This window comes from Schistocerca americana, chromosome 3 (assembly GCF_021461395.2).
Source record: "Schistocerca americana isolate TAMUIC-IGC-003095 chromosome 3, iqSchAmer2.1, whole genome shotgun sequence".
Lineage (NCBI taxonomy): Eukaryota > Metazoa > Arthropoda > Insecta > Orthoptera > Acrididae > Schistocerca > Schistocerca americana.
In genome coordinates, this window is record NC_060121.1 from 349654714 (window position 1) to 349675541 (window position 20828).

Genomic DNA, 20828 nt, shown 5'->3' on the forward strand with positions numbered 1-20828 from the left:
TTTTCATTAAATGACTTTCATACTCACTCATATCCTTGCAGTAATCATAAATTTTCTTAATCTAATACAACATTGGCAGTAGATCATGTTCATCACTCCAGGTAACACTACATACAGCTTTCTGATATGTACTGGATGATCTCACCTAAATCTGTGAGCCTGCTTGCCTGAACAGTGGCTTTTCTGCTTGTGTGTAAACTTAACTGCTGTCAATAAAGTGTGACGACTTGCTTAATGCTTTTTCTTCCATACGAGGTGTTTACTGTTCAAGGGTTTTTGATAATTTTACAAAAGACCCTGGTCATCTCTACATGAAATATATTACATCTCCAGTTTTGAATGCTGTAAGTTCCACGGTCGGTTCACATTTTCTGGTATTGTGAATGATCGTTTTGCTGTGGTCTGGGGAATAAATGTGATCATATCACCCCAAAGCTTGTTTTACACCAAAAATCCAATCACAGGGCATAAAGCTCTGGCATCTTACAGGATAGTACGTACATATAAGTAGGTCTGAATCTCCCCATTTGTGTTAAATGTCTAAAGGCTTGTTTTGATTTGAACCCCCACCCCCAACACACACACACACACACACACACACACACACACACACACACACACACAACAATAAAAAAGTTCTAGGGTCATTCCATATCAAATCACCCAATAAAAAATAAATTTTACACCCACCTCCTTAGATTTTCATTAAATTTGGCTCAAATGGTTCTAATACCACCCTGACAACACCTGCAAATTTTTTTTTTTTTTTTTTTTTGCTGTATCTCTTACAGTTTTTTTTTAATAAATTTTTAAAGTTTTTATGTTTTGCGTTTTCTGAACCTTCGGAAATGGTCAGTTTAGTTTGTATTCAAAACTTTAAATTTGCTTATCTTAAAAACTCTTTTTAGATAACATCATGAATTTTTGCAGCAAGTTTATTTATTATACATATTTGAAGATAAAAATGATGCTATTAAAATATATTAATATTTTCTATGAAAATATATATATATTTCTTTACGTTGAAGACTCCCTAGATGATGCCCAATGTGGATTTAGACCTAACAGATCGACTATTGACAATATATATGTCCTAAGGATGTTGGGTGAAAAGAAATATGACCCATCGGACGAAGAGCCCAGCTTAGCAGAAATTAAAGAAAGCATCAAGAAGCTGAAGAGACATAAAGCTCCTGGAAGTGATGGTATAGACACAGATATATGGAAGCTCAGTAAATTTCCTTTTGTAAACTGCTTACACAAAATCATCACCAACATCTGGAAGCAGGAACAGGTCCCACATGATTGGAAAGAAGTAGTTGTGTGCCCTATATACAAGAAGGGGGACCCAACAAATTGTTCAAACTACAGAGGAATTGCGTTACTAAACACAACATATAAAATTCTGACAAATATACTGTTAGCAAGGATAAGCCCTTACGTTGAAGACTCCCTAGATGATGCCCAATGTGGATTTAGACCTAACAGATCGACTATTGACAATATATATGTCCTAAGGATGTTGGGTGAAAAGAAATATGAATTCAATCAAAATGTACATATGCTTTTCATTGATTTTAAAAAAGCTTTTGACAGTATCAACAGGGAATATTTATGGAAGTGCATGAGGCAGATTGGCATCCCTAACAAATTGATAAATTTAATAAAATCTTGCACTTTAAACTCAAAATACAAAATAAAAGTAGCTAGCAAACTTTCTGAAGACTTTGAGGTTAAAACTGGAGTCAAACAAGGGGATTCACTCTCACCAGTTCTTTTTAACATAGTAATCAATAGAATAATCCAAAAAGTAAAGCTACTACAAATTGGAGCACAACTGGAAAGCAAAATTAACATTGTAGCATACGCTGATGACATTGCATTATTATCTGACAGTGAGAATGATTTGAAGCTTCTTACAGCACAATTAATTAAAGCCACAAATGGCACAGGCCTCCAGCTGAATACAGACAAAACAATGTACTTTATCTTATCCCGCTATCCATCAAATAATAATGTACTGCAAGTTAATAACACAGCTTTCACAAAGACAAATGAATTTAATTACCTTGGTACAATAGTAACCTCTGACAACTCCATAAAAATTGAAATAGAATCACGAATTCAGAAGGCTAACAAATGCTACTATAGTCTCTTGACAGTTTTCAAAAGCAAGTTAATTTCTAGGAACACCAAACTACAAGTATACAAATCATTGATTATACCAGTACTCACCTATGGATCTAAAACCTGGACTCTCACAAAAAAAGAGGAAAACAGATTAAGAGTATTTGAACGAAAAATTTTGAGAAAAATATTTGGACCCATAAGAGATAGGATCAGTGATGAATGGAGATTGCCAAATAACAATGAAATTTACAAATTATATAAAGACTCCGATATAGTGGCCAAAATTAAAGCCAAAAGACTGAAATGGATAGGGCATGTCATCAGAGCACCACCAAACAGGACCATCAAGAAAGTGACTGAAGAGATTCCCACCGGAAGACGACCTCTTGGACGCCCACGCATGAGATACTTGGACAATATTCAAGACGATCTCAGAAAACTAGGACATGACAGACAGTGGCAAATTACTTGTAAAGACAGAGCAAAGTGGTTCAACATTGTCCATTCTGCAGCAAAAAGCCTTCATGGATTGTAATGCTTAATAATAATAATAATAATAATAATATATATATATATATATATATATATATATATATATATATATGTATTTTTTTTCTTTTTGTTAACGGATGTTTTGTTTTATAAGAATTGCAATATCTCGAGTCTCAGACCTGATGGAATGCTCAAATTTGTTTTAATTTACTCTTAAACATATAGGCTACTTGATAAAACAAAAATAATGATGGCTTTTTAACATGTTTATTAATTATAGTAGATTACATTAGAATTATGTACAAAGATAGTTTACTTACGGCACTTATGTATAACCCAACGGATTGCTTGAAACATTGAATTTTTTGAGTAATTTTGTCTTTTTAATAAACATTAATGCTGATTCAAACTGTTTTTCCACTTCATCCAAGAGCTTTCAGTTCTTTTGATACAGTCTTTTTTGAAGTAATACATTCTCCCAGTGCCGCTTGATTGAGGTGCGTCTACTACACAGACTATGTGCTCCAAAGGCACTATGCAGGAATCTTCTCTTTCAGGCCAATAAAATGATGCAGCGGGTCCTGAAGGATGTAGAAATAGAATTTCTGCATCTTCTTCATCATTGAATATTGTTTTTACCAGTCCAAAGTACCAGTTACCATCATAATTTGCAGCCACATAGCAATTTATGGATGGTTCAACACGAACCCAATCAGAAGAAGAATGGAAAGAAAAGACTAAGGAGGGTTTTACACTATCTGTAGTCCTAATTTCAAGGTTGTTTGTTGGAAGTGGTTTGAAGTTATGAAAACTTCTAGTTCCAGGAATGGTTCGGGTTGCTGAAAAATGTTTTTCTAGTTTTAACCGTAGCAAATCAGCTTCTTTTTTGTCAATAAAGTGAAAATGAATGTTTTCAATATTTTTTTCACAAAACTTATACACATTGATTGCTGTCATTATTTGTTCTTTGTCTGAAAGCTGTAGACTGGCTTTCCTTAAAATTCTTTTAATAGTTCCTCCTAGGCCATCACAAATTGACTTCCCATGACTTGTTGCAAAAAAAGAGTGTTGGGCCTTCAAATTAAAGTCTCTCAAAGTCTTAAAACTGTTTCTATTTTTGTACTGCCCAGCACAACCATCTGTAAAGTAGTGAACTGAGTCAATGTCAGTATGATGTAATGACAGCCACTTTGTAATTTCTTTTTGTACAAAGTTAACAAAACCAGTGTCATGTTCTTGGTCATCACTAATAAAACAGTGGTTGGAAACAAAAACATTGTTTTCCTCATTTCTTAGAAAAACTCCAACTGGGTGTGAGTACAACCACCTCTATTCCAGTGATAACTTTGGATCTCATTTTGTATAACAAAGGAATAATTTTCACTGAAATCCATCACAATAATTGCTGTTTTGGGTGGTGGGTCTTCTTTCAATCTTTTAAAGGCTGCTGATTGGGATTTTGCTATAAACGAGTGTGGGGTGAACTTTTCTAATGACCTAACCAATAAAGAAATGTAGTCTTCAACACTGATAAGACTGTTTGATCATTTCTGCCCTGTCTGTGTTAACCCACTGACTGATTACAATTTCTTCTTCTAAATCATAATCTTCACTCAGTTTTTCAGTTAAGCACTCTGTTAGTGCAGTATTTGCAGGACAGCTGTTGCAATGATGTAGCATGCAGTTTTGGTTTTCTGTGTTGCACACAAGCATCTTAATTAGGTCTTTATAAGATTCTTCAATTTTCACAGCATCCAGTAATAGTTTAACATTCTGGTGGATACTGCATACACATACAGTGTGTGTGCCTGCAGCACCAGCAAGGATACACCATTTAGGTCTCAAGAAACAAAATTTTGAAAATCCTACTTCTACCTCGGGATTCTCCCATTTGAAAGAATAATAGAGTTCTCTCAAGTTACACAAAATGAGTCTTTTTTGCATGTACACATTTTTTTGAACACTTACTTTGTCTTTTGTTCCAGGTAGCACTCTGGAACTTTCATCCTTTTCATAAAAATCTGTTACAAGTCTTACTGTATTTTCAGAAAGAGCTTTACCTTTTTTTGGACCAGGAGTTTCCAAAATACCCTTTTCAGATTTTAGCTTTCTAGCTAGTCGCACCATGTACTCACTCACATTAAATTCTTTCATCACTTTATTTCGAGTCCAGGAATCTGGAGCCAAGGTCAGAATCTGGATTTTTCTAGACCTCCCAACAGATGAAATCTTCTCTTTCATAAGAGAAATCATTACATCAAAATCCTTTGCTTTCTCAACCACACTTTCATCTTCTTCGTCATCATCAGAACTTGGTGCATCATGTTTTAATGCTTTTGAAACCACCTTTTTTGCAGTCTCTTCAATACTGCTAACCTTCCTTTTAAAATAAGACCCTTTACTTTGTTCTGACAAGCCATGAAGCTTTATCGGTGTTAAACCTAAATAATCAAGAGCAATGTTTGTTTGTACGAGGGATTCATTTCTGGATTCCAATGATTCTAATTCAACCATGACTTCATCATCTGTTTCACTTTCATTTACTTCAACTCTTAATTTTTCCTCACAAAAGTTACGGCATGTTGAGCAAAGCTTTTGCCCAGGTTTTATGCTAATATTTTTTGTCAGTAATTGTTTAGAAAGATCCAAGCCTACACTTCTCAACGATTTTTTGATGGGCTTTTTGTGTTTTTTAAGTGGGTCTACACATGTTGTTTGATACTTTTCAAAAACATTTAAAAAGTAGTAGCTGTGGTGTGAACATATATTCATAAATTCACAACGATTAATTCCAGATCGTAAGTGGATCAAATCTTTTTCTTCCTCACTCAATTCTGATACCGGTTGTAACTTTTTTGAAAGTGTGTAGGTTGTTTGGAAACAGTCAGATTTTTTAAATAACCCTACACTACAGGTTTGAATATCTGACGTACTGATTTCACTTTTGGTCTGATTACTGTTCTGGTTACTTTTGTAGGATATTGGAAAAGAATCTCTGTAAACTAAGCAACTGTACTTACTGAAATTTCGAATAAACTTAATAAAATACAATCCAAGAACTATTTAACACTGTAATAACTTTTTACTTCAAAACACAGGAGTAACAATACAAAATCCAAGTGTAGATTGTTACTCCAAGAAGACAAAAACTTATTTTCGGTGTCTAAGTCACTTGGCATTTTTTATTTTTAAAATATAATTAATATTATTTTAAAAATTAGATAACTATTAAACAGGTTAAAAAGCCAACATAATTTTTCTTTTATCGAATAGCCTATACAATGAAGAGTATTTTAAAACAAATTTGAGCTTTCTATCAGGTCTGAGACTCTAGATATTGCAGTTTTTGCAAAACTAAACATCCGTTAGCTAAACAAAATAAAATAAAAAACTTATAATTTTTTTTTCATTTGGAAGAATTTAATATATCTTTATGGTAATTTTTTTTAACATTTAGATATAATACACAAACTTATTCCAAAATTTCATACTGATATCTTGAGTATTCTTTAATATACAAATTTTTTTTAGTTGTGAGGACACATTTAAGTTACAATTTCCGACTGCTGAAACAAAGCCAAATCTAAAAACTTTAAAAATTTATAAAACAAACTATAAGAGATAGAGCAAAAAAATTTTACAAGTGCTTTCAGGATGATAAAAGAAGTAATTGTACCACGTTTCATCAAAATCTGACATGGTTGGTGTCAAGGCCTGGGTGACTTGACATGGAATGACCCTCTAGTTTTCACTCAAGTGCATAATTATTTTGTAACAAAAACAAATGAGCTTATCTCGTTTGCTCATTTGCCATCTAAGAAAAAAATAATATGTTGCCTTCTCATTTTTAAAATCGTAAACATTACACTCTTCTGCCACAGCTTTGTTAAGCAAAAGATTTCTTGGACAGGCAAATGTGCAAGTGGTAGATGACATCAGGCCTTATTTTGCTGTACCATTAGATGGGTCTGATAAGATTTGCCTGTAGACATTCCAAATCAAATAAAAATCTACTTGTGATCTCCTAAATCTGTAGTCAAAGCTATTGTTAAAGTATTTGAGATAGTGGTCATACTTTACAACTTTTTTCAGGTTGATGTTTCTGAATAAACAGGGCAAGCTTTTTTTACTATAAGCTCGGTATTCAGTAAGTAGAACTTTTATGCAACAGATTGTGTGCAACGGAAAGAAGTCAGTAAAATCATTTTTTATGCTTTCCCCTTTTGTCATTAGTGGACTTCCCCTTAATTTCAATATTTGTAAGCCTAATGACTGCCCTATGTGGCACTGCATGGAGACAAAGTTAAGCTCAAGTAAAAAGTACTTAAATGAAGAAGTATTTCGTTTGGGCTCTGCAATACTGAATGAAATCTTTTTTTGTCTTGGTTCTTCATGTGAACTATTTGATTCTGATATGGTATCACACAAATGTTCAAAATACTCACAAGTGCAACCACCAACTAATAATGCTGCAACACACATTGTGCTCCATGATATAATGTTTAATCTCTGACCTTGCCACTTCAACTCTGCTTGGGTCACAACTGCACAGCAGTGAGCAAAGCACTGAATGGCCAATGCTCTCTCTCTCTCTCTCTCTCTCTCTCTCTCTCGCTCCATTTTTTTTAACATCCGACACACTCCCAGTCATACTTCTAGAGGCACTTTCCCCATGCCATAACCTCCATTATATATTTTGATATATGTCAACATTAGCCATACATTAGGTTGCAATCTGTCCACAATTTACCAAGACAAAAAATATCTTTGCAACTACAATAATAAAGGACTACCATAGTACAATTTCACAATATTCTAACAAGAGCTACCAGCTACTACAAAAACCACATTAATTTTGGTAACTTTTTTAAAGACATACTGCCCTATCTCCATTTTACCTCCTCATGCAGCAGTGGAAGAAATTTACACACACACAGTACAATCTTCTCTTGGGGGTGGAACTCCTTGATGGAACTTTTCATGTAGTTTACTTATTTTTCCCTAACACTGCATCCCTATCCAAGTGAAAAAAAAGAAAGAAAATAATTCGGATCTAGTAGCTGCTTAGATGAAGTCTTGTTAAATAAAAACAACAATACAGCTCGAATTATAACTATAACAGATTTTTTCTTCCCAGTAGTCCAAGGTGATTCACAAGGAAGACACCTAGCAAACTTCGTAATCTGGCTTGTTTCCACAGGTTTTTCTCGGTGTAAGTGACAACTCTTTTACAGTTGTACGGTGTAGGTCTTTCATGCACTTCTTTTTCACCTCACAGCACTCCAGAACACTGAAGCATTTTGGGCATCCAACATTGAATTAAAAAAAATTCCTTTCCTTCTATGAGTTGTGGAGGCTGTATGTGAATCCCATAATGCACCTGGTGTAGCATCTTCACTCATTTCAAAATAAGAGAAATAACAAGCAAATCAGAAAACATAAAGAATCAGTAACGGCTATGACAATTGTTTGCTAAGGTTGAGAATGCCGTAAATGGAGTAGCACCGGCCCAACCCCTACTTATCTTACGCAACTATGACTCCACCCAACCCCAACTCCAGTAAACATTTCGGCACAATAGAAGAAATTTATCTGACTGACAAAGACAATAAATATTTAATATTTGCTTAATAAACAACATATGAAGCCTTTTTAACTACAAACGCTTACATTTCACAAAGTTGAAAGGGACAAATTGAGAGGTAACGTCATACCAACTTAATTAAGTCACCATTTATGTTAAAACGGAGTCTTGCATTAATTCTCAGTCTTTCTGGAGACAACATCAATATTTAAATAAGAAATAAATCTTATCATTAATATTCTCCCTTTATATAACATAAATTTTTATTTGTGCAACATCCAGACCTGCTCCGCAATATTTTCACAGTGAACAAATCCACCACAATCATAAAACACTTTTATTGACGAAAGTCTTGCACAACAGAAGTCGGTATACATTATCTGGTTTCAGGGTCTTAAAAGGGAATGGTCCAATAAGACATGTCGAAACCTACCCTGAAATTTTTTACTCGGGAAGAAGACACCGCAGGAAATGCACTGTCAAAATTTTAACTGCTAAGAGACATTGCAAGCATTTTAAAAAAATGCTGAAAATTGCTAAATTCATAGCGCATCAGGCAGCAGAAGAAATATACATGACCCTACTGGCATTATAGCAACTGCCCCCCCCCCCCCCCCCACACACACACACACACACACACACACACACACACACACACACACACACACAGCTAGGGTCAGCAGTACATTTGTAAACAGTAAACATGACACAACCCGATTGTAATTTGTAGAGGACGTTTCAGGTTACCATTCATTGATAGTTTCTCTGACACTACAGTGCACAGCTACTATTCTCTCGAATTAGCCACTCGAGTAACATCTATTACAAATTATCAGTTGCTTTTTGCAGCATTGGTAAGTATTGACAATACAGATAAAGCTGAATTAATATTTATTGTGGTTTCATAGGGCATACCAGCTAACAGTATCTTTTTTTCTTCCACTTTCACAGTAATGTGCAATCCAATCAACATTCTCAATTTAGCAATGATGAAATAAGAAGAACGTAGTTTCCAGCAGAAATCACCTACTTCTCCTGAGGAAGTACTTATGTGTCATTTGTTAGTCGATTTCCTTGATATTCATTCGAATGATATCGACATTTCGTTTGAAACTGTGGATAAATTACAAGAGATAGGAAATAACTGTGTCGATTCCATGAATTGTGGTTCGGATGACATTAGTTGTGCCTGTAACAGTTCTGAAAAAGAATACCTTCCCAGCCCAAAAACAACATGTACGGTACTGCAACAGCTTTCAGCGACAAAGAAAAAGATAGTGAAATACTGGTTAAACGAAGGAGGAAAAATCACTTGAAGTTACACAGTGTGCAAAGGCGTTTTTGTTTCGTAAAATTGGAGAGTGAACTGTACGAATGGCAGAATGAATTACATGAAATAAGAAACATGCGCCAAACAGAAATCCGAAACCATCTGAATGAAAAACTGTTCAAAAGATTTAGAACTGCTCGTGAGAACTATACACCATTACCAATGGAGATCTACGAGAATCGGCCCTCCAAATTGCATCTGACATGAACATTGCTAATTTTCAGGCATCATCGACCTGGCTACGCAGGTTCAAGAAATTGTACAGGATAGGAAGTCGTAAAATTACCAAATTTACATCACATAAACGTGTACAGCAGCTGCAAGTGACACACAATGCTACAGAGAAATTCATAGCTGACAAAGACAAAACTTTCTGTTATCCCCACAACTGCTGTTTATAATGTTGATCAGTCAGGTTTCGTGGAAGAACTGCATGCACACCGCACTTCATTATTTCAGGGTGAAAAAAAGATGGAGTCGGTTTTCCAGTCAACGAATGCAGTGACACAGTCACATAAGATAATGCCACTGATAGGTACGAGTATGAGTGATTTACTGTTTCCGCAGCCGTATATCTTTTTTCAAGAAAGGGGAAAGAATAATTTTCACCATTTCATTTGAAACATATTCCTACCAGCTTTTGTTGGATTTGTGGTCGGGACATAACGATGCCTCTGTTTTTGTGGAGGACGACAAAAAATCTGTAGATGTAATGTGGATGCCGTCTGGAACTACTAGTGCGATTCAACCACTCGATAAAGAATTTTTTTTTGAGAGTGGAAAGCATTTTTCAGGAAATTATCAGACAACATAATTTCCGATACCCCTCTCTCATTTCAGGTTTATCAGTGGGACAGTATTCTTAAGCTCCACTCATTTGTGCATTACCAGTTTTCTTCACCAAGCTTCATGAATTTGATCAAGCATGTCTGGTACGCAGCGCAATACGCAGAACAATGGCCGGGACCATTTGTGTCTAAATAAAACTAGTGATTACTGCAAAGTGCCTGACTTCATCAATTTTTCCTTTGTCCAGTGTGCCTGGTGTCAGAAAAATGTTTGTTTTTGTCTTTCATTCGACACTTCGCATTTCTGTGATGACTACAGAGAATAAACAACGAAAACTTTCACTAATAGTCAAATGTTTGACATTCAAACATTATTATAAGGAATGGCCTACAGGAATTATAATAAAATGTAGTACTGCAAAACACATTTCATTTCAACAAATTACAAGTCCTTAATGATGGAAGTCTTCTGTGACATCAAACACTGCCATGACTTTATTTTCTCTGCTAGCCACTTTCATCAGACTTGCATGTGCAAGAACTGGACTGTCAATATGAAGTTATTCAAAAAACATTTTAAGCCCGGATTTCACCGGAGCAAACAAGCTAACAAGCAAGAACAAAAGAGAATTCTGTCTGGTGTACCCGGTAGGCCTTTTGCATGTCTCTCAACTGGACACCACTGCAGCTATTTACATGTCCCTAACCTTCCCCAGTTACCTAATCAGAAAATGGAGACCTACAGTTTTAACGTGGAATCCGAACCACATATCTTTCATGGCCACTCCACCATTGTGAGAAGTGAATGCTCGGCTACAAAATCATAGCGAAAAAGTTGTGGTCTAAACAGGATTTGATCCCACTTTGCCACTCCACCATTTTTGCCAAGTTGCGCGCTAGGCAGGCAAGAGTGTGCAAACCATTCTTATAAGCTATTCTTCGCATAGCAATAATGTGTAACTTCAACATTTTTTTTTTTTTTTCAAAATACTTGCAGTGCTTCTTAGCAGCTAAAATTTTGGCTGTGAATTTCTTTTGTTGTCTTCTTCCTGTGTAAAAAAATTTAAGGGTAGGTTTCGATATGTTTTATTGGACCATTCCCTTGGTAGATCCTTCACCAGGTGCATCTGAAATCTGATTGAAAACAACAGTTGTAACCTGCTCCATTAATGAATTATTGTTGTTATGATCTTCAGTCCAGAGACGTTCCACGCAACTCTCCCGGCGGCCCTATCCCGTGCAAGGTGATTCATCTCCATGTACCTACTGCAACCAACCTCCTTCTGAATCTGCTTAGGATATTCATCTCTTGGTCTAACTCTATGATTTTTACCCTCCATGCTGCCCTCCAATACTAAATTGGTGATTCCTTGATGCCTCAGAACATGTCCTATCAACTGATCCCTTCTTCTAGTCAAGTTGTGCCACAAATTCCTCTTCTCTCCAATTCTATTCAGAACCTCCTCGTTAGTTATGTGATCTATCCGTCTAATTTTAAGCATTCTTCTGTAGCACCACATTTCGAAAGCCTCTATTCTCTTATTGTCTAAACTATTTATTGTACATGTTTCACTTCCATACATGGCTACACTCCATACAAATTTCTATTGAAAAGACTTCCCAACACTTAAATCTATACTCAATGTTAACAAATTTCTCTTCTTTGGTAACGCTTTCCTTGCCATTGCCAGTCTACATTTTATATCCTCTCTACTTCGATCATCAGTAGTTATTTTGCTCCCCAAATAGCAAAACTCTTCTCATACTTTAAATGTCTCATTTCCTAATCTAATTCCCTCAGCAACACCTGATTTTATTCGACTACATTCCATTATCCTCGTTTTGCTTTTGTTGATGTTCATCTTATATCCTTCTTTCAAGACACTGTCCATTCCGTTCAACTAGTCTTCCAGTTCCTTTGTTGTCTCTGACAGAATTACAATGTCGTCAGCAAACCTCAAAGTTTTTATTTTTTCTCCATGGATTTTAATTCCTACTCTGAATTTTTCTTTTGTTTCCTTTACTGCTTGCTCAAAATACAGATTGAACAACATTGGGGATAGGCTACAACCATGTCTCACTCCCTTCCCAACCACTGCTTCCCTTTCATACCCCTCAACTCTTATAACTGTCATCTGATTCTGTACAAATTGTAAATAGCCTTTTGTTTCCTGTATTAGACGCCTACCACCTTCAGAATTAGAAAGAGAATATTCCAGTCAATATTGAAAGAGAATATTCCAGTCAATATTGTCAAAAGATTTCTTTAAATCTACAAATGCTAGAAACATAGGTTTGCCTTTCCTGAACCTATCTTCTAAGATAAGTCGTAGGGTCAGTATTGCCTCACATGTTCCAACATTTCTACGGAATCCAAACTTGTCTTCCCCAAGATCGGCCTCTACCATTTTTTCCATTCATCTGCAAAGAATTCGTGTCAGTATTCTGCAACTGTGACTTATTAAGAGGATAGTTCGGTAATTTTCACACCTGTCAACACTGCTTTCTTTGAGATTGGAATTATTATACTCTTCCTGAAGTCTGAAGGTATTTCACCTGCCTCATACATGTTCATCAGATGGTAGAGTTTAGTCAGGGCTGGCTCTCCCAAGGCTATTAGTAGTTTTAAATGAATGTTGTCTACTCCCGGGTCTTGTTTTGACTCAGGTCTTTCAGTGCTCTGTCAAACTCGTCACACAGTATCATATCTCCCATTTCATCTTCATCTCCGTCTTTGTCCATTTCCATAATATTGCCGTCCAGTACATCGCCCTTGTATAGATCCTCTATGTAGTCCTTCCACTTTTTTGCTTTCCCTTCTTTGCTCAGAACTGGTTCTCCAACCAAGCTCATGACATTCATACAAGTGGTTCTCTTTTCTCGAAAGGTGTCTTTAATTTTCCTGTAGGCAGTATTTATCTTACCCCTAGTGATATATGCCTCTAAATCCTTACATTTGTCCCCTAGCCATCCCTGCTTAGCCATTTTGCACTTCCTGTCAATCTCATTTTTGAGACATTTGCCTGCTTCATTTACTGCATTTTTATATTTTCTCCTTTCATCAATTAAATTCAACATCTCTTCTGTTACCCAAGGATTTCTACTAGCCCTTGTCTTCTTCCCTACTTGATACTCTGCTGCCTTTCCTATTTCATCTCTCAAAGCAACCCATTCTTCTCCTGCTGTATTTCCTTCCCCCGTTCTTGTCAATCGTTTCCTAATGCTCTCTCTGAAACTCTTTATAACCTCTGCTTCTTTCAGTTTATCCAGGTCCCATCTCCTCCAAATTCCAATCTTTTTGCAGTTTCTTCAGTTTTAGTCTACAGTTCATAACCAATAAATTGTGCTCAGAGTCCACATCTACTTCTGGAAATGTCTTAGAATTTAAAACCTACTTCCTAAATCTTTGTCTTACCATTATATAATCTATCTGTAACCTTCCAGTGTCTCCAGGCCTCTTCCACATAAACAACCTTCTTTCATGATTCTTAAACCAAGTGTTAGCTATGATTACGTTATGGTCTGTGCAAAATTCTACCAGGCGGCTTCCTCTTTCACTCCTTACACCCATTTCATATTCACCTACTACTCCTTCTCTTCATTTTCCTACTATCAAATTCCAGTCCCCCATGACTATTAAATTTTCGTCTCCCCTCACTATCGGAATGATTTCTTTTATCTCATCATACATTTCTTCAATCTTTTCATCATCTGCGGAACTAGTTGGCATACAAACTTGTACTACTGTGGTAGCTATGGGTGTCGTGTCTAACTTGGCTACAACAACGCGTTCACTATGCTGTTCGAAGTAACTTACCCACACTCCTATTTTTTATTTATTATTAAACCTACTCCTGCATTACACCTACCTGATTTTTTATTTAAAACCCTATATTCCTTGTTCCTCCTGCCATCAAACTTCACTAATTTCCACTATATCCAACTTTAACCTATCCATTTCCCTTTTTTAATTTTCTAATCCACCAACCCGACTAAGGGATCTGACATTCCATGCTCAGATCCGTAGAATGCCAGTTTTCTTTCTCCTGTTGACGACGTCTGCCTAAGTAGCCCCCCCCCCCCCTTTCCCCCGAGATCCGAATGGGGGACCATTTTACCCCTGGAATATTTTACCCAAGAGGACGTCGTCGTCATTTAACCATACAGTAAAGCTGCATGCCCTCAGGAAAAATTACACCTGTAGTTTCCCCTTGCTTTCAGCCGTGCGCAGTACCAGCACAGTAATGCCATTTTGGTTAATGTTACAGAGCCAGATCACTCAATCATCCAGACGGTTGCCCCTGCAACTACTGAAAAGGCTGTTGCCCCTCTTCAGGAACCACATGTTTGTCTGGCCTCTCAACAGATACCCCTCCGTTTTGGTTGAACCTACGGTATGGCTACTTGTATCGCTGAAGTGCACAAGCCTCCCCACCAACGGCAAGGTCCATGGTTCATGAGGGGGGGGGGGGGGGGGGGGATTAATGAATTAGGAATTTGATTTTTTTAAATGAATTAGGAATTTTTAAATACAACTGTGGCAGAGACTATTCTCCCTTTAACCAAAGGAATTGTGGAACTGGGGGAGGGGGGTGGCAAGAAAAGGCCAGAAGCCCCCACTAGCATCAAACAATTCCTATGGAAGAGAAACTGCAGGCACAATTAGTTACACTCATCTGATAACGCATACCACTGACATTCCTGACATACATGCAAAAGCATGAGGAACTGTGCTTTTTTTCTGAGGAGCAGAATGTTCCAATACCTGTACCAAAATACTCTCTCAGGCACCTACAAATATGTCATAAGCATTCCAACTACTATTTATACACCTGAAGACAAAAAACCCGGGATATTTTTAGAATTCCAGGAATTTTTCATTGTTTTAGTTTTCAGTTAAATTTTTGTAATGTTGACTAGTAAGAAGCGATACTCTAACAAAGGATATTACTGAATCCCGCTACTGCAGAATAATACTTCAACAATAAAACATAAACGAGGATAAAATCAAAAATAACTTAAATTACAAAGGAAATGCGCCATATACAACAATGACACACAGTGCTCACGCAAGCGGCTGCCAACAGCAAATGTGTCAAAGGCTTTTATATTAGATTCATTTTAGCAGTTACAAGCGGGCTCACGCGCATTCGCAGTTGAGTCGCGTTTGAGTAGTAGATTCTCCCGCTTCTGGCTACAGGAATGTGCTGTTGGCTGTGCAAGCAGTCGCAGCAAGCAGCTAGATGCTACCGGGAAAAGGGGGCACCAAATTCATATTCTTGAGGGAAAAAACTTGTTTTACAAAGCGCGTAGCATCCAGTGCATGTTTGTATGTCGATTATTCAAATGATTTTGAAATGCTTCCCTGTTGGTTTTTGAACATTTTTGAACACATTTTAAGTTGATTTCTGAATGACTCATAAGTTGACTTTTGAATGCATGCATAGTCTATGTGACGTCTCTGTCAGGAGAATCCTCGTCACATCTAGAAATAAACTTTCCACAGACAAAAGGGGATGGGACTATATGAGCTGAGGGAGTAAAGCCGAACAGATGAATGCCAATAGCTGTCTGATTATGTTGTTGATTGGGTTTGCGAATAATCAGCATTGTTATAATTCAGACTACTAGAACGGAAATAAACGACTGACAGGAATGACGGGTGAGAAAGATTACGTATTATCTTCTCAGTGTATCCAAGAAAATGAAACTTTGGCAGAAAATTTTTGGCCAGATCACTACACTAGTAAGGACCAGTAGTAGTCCCTGGCTAGCAGCCGCGTAAGTTCTATTATGGAAGTAACGCGGAAAACGTGTTGTTCGAACACATAATACCGCCTAACTGGAAAATAATCACCGGATAACTAAACCTGTGATTCTGGCAGGGTTAGTGAAGTTAATGGGCAAACAAATTTTGACAATGGCAGCAATAGCTACAGAATTGGTGATGATAAGATTGTTAGAACGAGGAAGGAGAAGAAATGGGGACATCACACAAATCATGGAAGAATAAGACGATTCCAAATTTATATAAAAATTTCGTAACACTACTTTTCAATCTCATGCTTGAGAAGCTGGTGTCTATGAATGAAATGTGAAACTATTTCCTAACATAAAGCTTTTTGCTTGTAGTAGGCCTAATAGGCATTTGATATTGGTACTTCGTGGATTCTATTCTGTCGTGTTATGAAAGTGGCAATTTGTGCCAAGACAGTCTCGTTTATTTGGTTTGTTACAAAAGTGCTGCCATATTAAAAAGGCCTATTTTGTTTTATCTAGCACACAGTGACAAAATAGACGTAATCAGATTGAGAAACCACACCAGTCTTCGGTATTATTTGTATTAATAGCTTTTTCAGTATTAGATAACAACATTTAGATTTTGCATGTAGCAAAATGTTTGACGAACTTCGATGAGGTAATAGATTCTTTCGCAGAAAGGAAAACACACCATGTAAAGCTGTAGCAAGATTAGAGAAAAAAATGCTAGGAGCTAAGGATTGAAGAAATGTGTAATTTCTTGCTTAGTTCGTCAGTATTGGTTTTATATACCCTATATATAATTTTATATCTCAAAACAAAGATGATGTAACTTACCAAACGAAAGCGTTGGCATGTTGATAGACACACGTGTCTAACAACATGCCAATGCTTTCGTTTGGTAAGTTACATCATCTTTGTTATAGATATATTTTTCCCACGTGGAATGTTTCCCTCGGTTTCAGATTTTATTTTATTTTCACCTTTCTGAGGGTCAAGCATTAATCGCCTTGCGGAACAATGACGTCATTTTTGTCTGTCTGCTAAAGAAATTTGACTTTTGTTAACCATTTCCGCAGAGGCAGTCAATGTATTTGAAACGGAACGTTTAATTCCACAGTACTGGCTAGTTTCAACTGTTCGCTGCATTTCAAGTGCACGTTTTCATTTTCTAGCACGTATGGCATTAAGCCATAATAAAGAACCAAACGTGATATAAAACAGTACTGGTGCTCCAAGAAAATTTACATCCCGAAAACCACACTGAAAAGCTTAATATCAGGTCGAGGTCTACTTCATTGGGAATCGGGACATACGAATGTGCACTTCAAGTATGCACTTTAAATGTGCACATTTTAATATGGTTCACGAAATTCCAATGCTCTTGCAGTATCCAGTATCCTCTAATATCTAGTATCTTTTATAACATAATGTATGGTCTTTCAATGTTTTATACAAACATACATACGGGCTTCCTACGTCATGATAGCTACCCAAGCACGGTGTCGCCTGCTATCTGCGCTCTCTGGCAAATGCTGAAACGAACCTATTTCTAACAGGTCATGGGAAAATATTGCGAATAGTGGTTTGAAAAGCGTTACTTTCAAAGAACATATCCCTTTACGTAAGTTGAACTATGTGCACGAATGTACCATCAACTCTTTGATGACGAGCCATTTAGAAGAATTTCAAACCCTGAAGATCAGACATTTATGTCATTATTAAAATTTTTACTGACATATTTGTGTGATATATCTTATAAGTGTAACACGCGCAAAAAAGATCAACAGTATATGCAAAAGCTTAGCTTCTCTTGCAGCTTGAGAACAATACTATATGTGAAAGCTTTGATTTTTAAACGCCTTACAAAAGCGCATCAGAACCTTGCTTTCAATGATTCAGAAAGTAACATGCGGTGTTTGGTGGAATTCCAATGTATGCTTTCGTAATATGAAAATACACAGCGTACATATTGCTGCACATCAAAGATTATTTCCAAAACGTGTCTTTTTCCATGAGTTTTGTTTCCTAAAGTGCCGGGAAATTGTATGCCCGTATATAAAACCATAACCATTCAAATGTTGACAAGGGAAAATTCCAAGATTTTTTTTTCCTTGTCCACGTACACACCCTGCTGAGCCATACTGTCTCTACAGCCGTCCGTAATTGTGAAAATGTTGCCAGTGCAGGATTTTGTGGACAAACTGACCTCTCGATTATGTCCCGTAAGTGTTCAATAAGATTCACGTCTGTCGCTCAAACTATCCACAATGTTCTCCAGACAAGTCGCGAACAACTGTGGTTCAGTGACATGGCACACCGTCATCCATAAAAATTGCATCACTGTAAGGGAACATGAATGGCTGCAAATGGTCTCCTCAAGTGGACGAACACAGCCATTTCCAGTTAATGATCAGTTCAGTTGGACCAGAGGACCCAATTCATTACATGTAAACCCATCCCACATCATTATGGAGCCACAACCAGCTTGCACAATGCCTTATTGACAACCCAAGTCCATGGCTTCGTGGCGTCCATGAAACACACTAACCCTACAATCAACTATTTTAAGTGAAATTGGGACTCATCTGACCAGGCCAAATTTATCTGGTTGTCTAGAGTACCACCAGTACAGTCACAAGTCCAGGAGAGGTGTTGCAGGCAATGTTATGGTCTTAGCAAAGGCACTCAAGGTCAGTCAACTGTGCCATAGCCCATTAACACTACATTTCACCCACTGTCCTAACGGATATGTTCATTGTACATTCCACATTGATTTCTGCTGTTATTTAACGCAGTATTGCTTGTCTGTTAGCACTGACAATTTTACACAAACACCGCTGGACCCGGTGAATAAGTGAAGGCCTTTGGTCACTGTGTAGTCCATGGTGAGAGAGAATGCCTGAAATTTAACAATTTCCAAAATGGAGTGTCCCATGCTCTAGTTCCTATTACCATTCCGCATTCAAAACCTGTTAATTCCAGTCATGTGACCATTATCACATTAGAAACCTTTTCACATAAATCATCTATGTAAAAATGACAGCTCCACCAACGCACTATTCTTTTGTCTTGTGTACATGATACTACCGCCATCTGTATATGTGCATATTCCTATCCCATGACTTTTCCACCTCAGTGTACTTCACAATTACATATTTTTACAGGCAGAAAAAATTCAGTTTTCACATTAACCCAACAAAGAAACTGTATCATTATTTTACTTTCAAAAGCAGAATGAATACCTTTTTTCAGCTGGGGTGCTGGACAAAGGCCTTTCCACTGATGAGGCTAGCCCTGGCCAACAATAGTCTTCCACTAAAAATTTTCCATCCTCACTTTCGTGTCCTAAAACAGCACACACCACTCCAGTAACAACATAATGGGGGCTGATACTGCCAATTAATCTGATCCTCTGCAGTTCATCTTCCAATATTAGCTCATCATCTTCACTCACATAATTTGTTCGTGATGGCTGTGGTACAAGTTGTAGCTGTATAGAACAGAACAATAAGATGTAAATGATGAGTCTCCAAGACACAGTTAAGAAAAAAATGACACACCAATAACTGAGAGAGGAAAGTAAATTATAATTAGTTGGCACTCAGTTTCATAACCAACTACTTCTAAGCATGATATCTGGCTCACTGGATACATACAGTTATGAATGGTCCAGCAATGATGATACTGTTTTACTTTTCATCATTCATATTGTTTTCCTAGCTGTAACATGCCCAAGCTGTGTTAAATACTAACTAAAAAATATGTTCAACAATGACTATAACAATTTTATACTATTTTGAGAAAGAACGCTATTTACAGAAACTAATAATAAGATCAAGGCTAGTGTATTGGGGGGGGGGGGGGGGGGGGGGGACATCTGGGGGCACGCATGCGACCCCCCCCCCCCCCCCCATCTTCAGTAAAGTATGTAATGGGATTTAAAAGCAAATTATTTATCACTCTTGCACTATGTTCTTCTATTCATGTTAGGAATGATAGTGTGGGAGTAAATCGAATCTGGGCAGCAGTAACTTAAAGTGCCCTGAATCACAAGTATTCAACGAGACAACTGTTTTGAAATTTCCACAATCAATCATTTTTCAGTTATGTCAACTGAGTCGTATTATTATTGCCTCAAAATGCTTAACACTGACGGACTATAGACCATCTCTCACACTGCTACGATCCTTTGTCTCGTCATATTTCACATCCCCTGCAAAGCGAAGTAGACTTTTCCACGTACCTTCCTTCTGGACAGCAAGCTACATGTCCCAGAACGCATGCACTGTTATTGAACTTTCTTGAACCTAGAGAAGTCTCACACACATACCACAGTGTTTCCGTGTCATGTTTTTGTTGAATGTTACCGTTTCTCCATGGCAGGCAACACTGGACATTCCATGTACTGTGTTTTACATACAACAGATGTGTATGCTCAAGAATGACTCAATGAATTCTCAGATGAAGACTTTCACAATAGCAATAATCACCCTGATTTGGAGATATTTAGTTATCCCAATACTATTTTGGAGAAGGGGAATAAAAAGTGATGAAGATGGGACAAGCTTCCTTTTTTAGTAAGAATAGACGTTTTCAAAGAAGATAACAGAAGCTGCCAACTAACATAACAGGGAAATGCAACATCATACTGCAAATGCTTGGACTGTAACAGATGGCAAAAAGTCCTAAGGAAACAATGCTATTTTGGAGGTAAGGAATCTGTTCTTTACCCAAGGTATCC

At 37.1% G+C, this 20828-nt stretch overlaps 1 protein-coding gene across 1 annotated transcript in view; it reads right to left on the minus strand.

Annotated features, from left to right (window-relative positions):
• Positions 1 to 20828, minus strand: part of LOC124607041 (DNA polymerase delta subunit 2) — a 108842-nt gene that overhangs the window by 37950 nt on the left and 50064 nt on the right. Inside the window, exon 3 of the mRNA XM_047139215.1 lies at positions 19330 to 19577. Coding sequence (XP_046995171.1) covers positions 19330 to 19577 — 248 coding nt within the window. The remainder of the gene's footprint in view (positions 1 to 19329; positions 19578 to 20828) is intronic.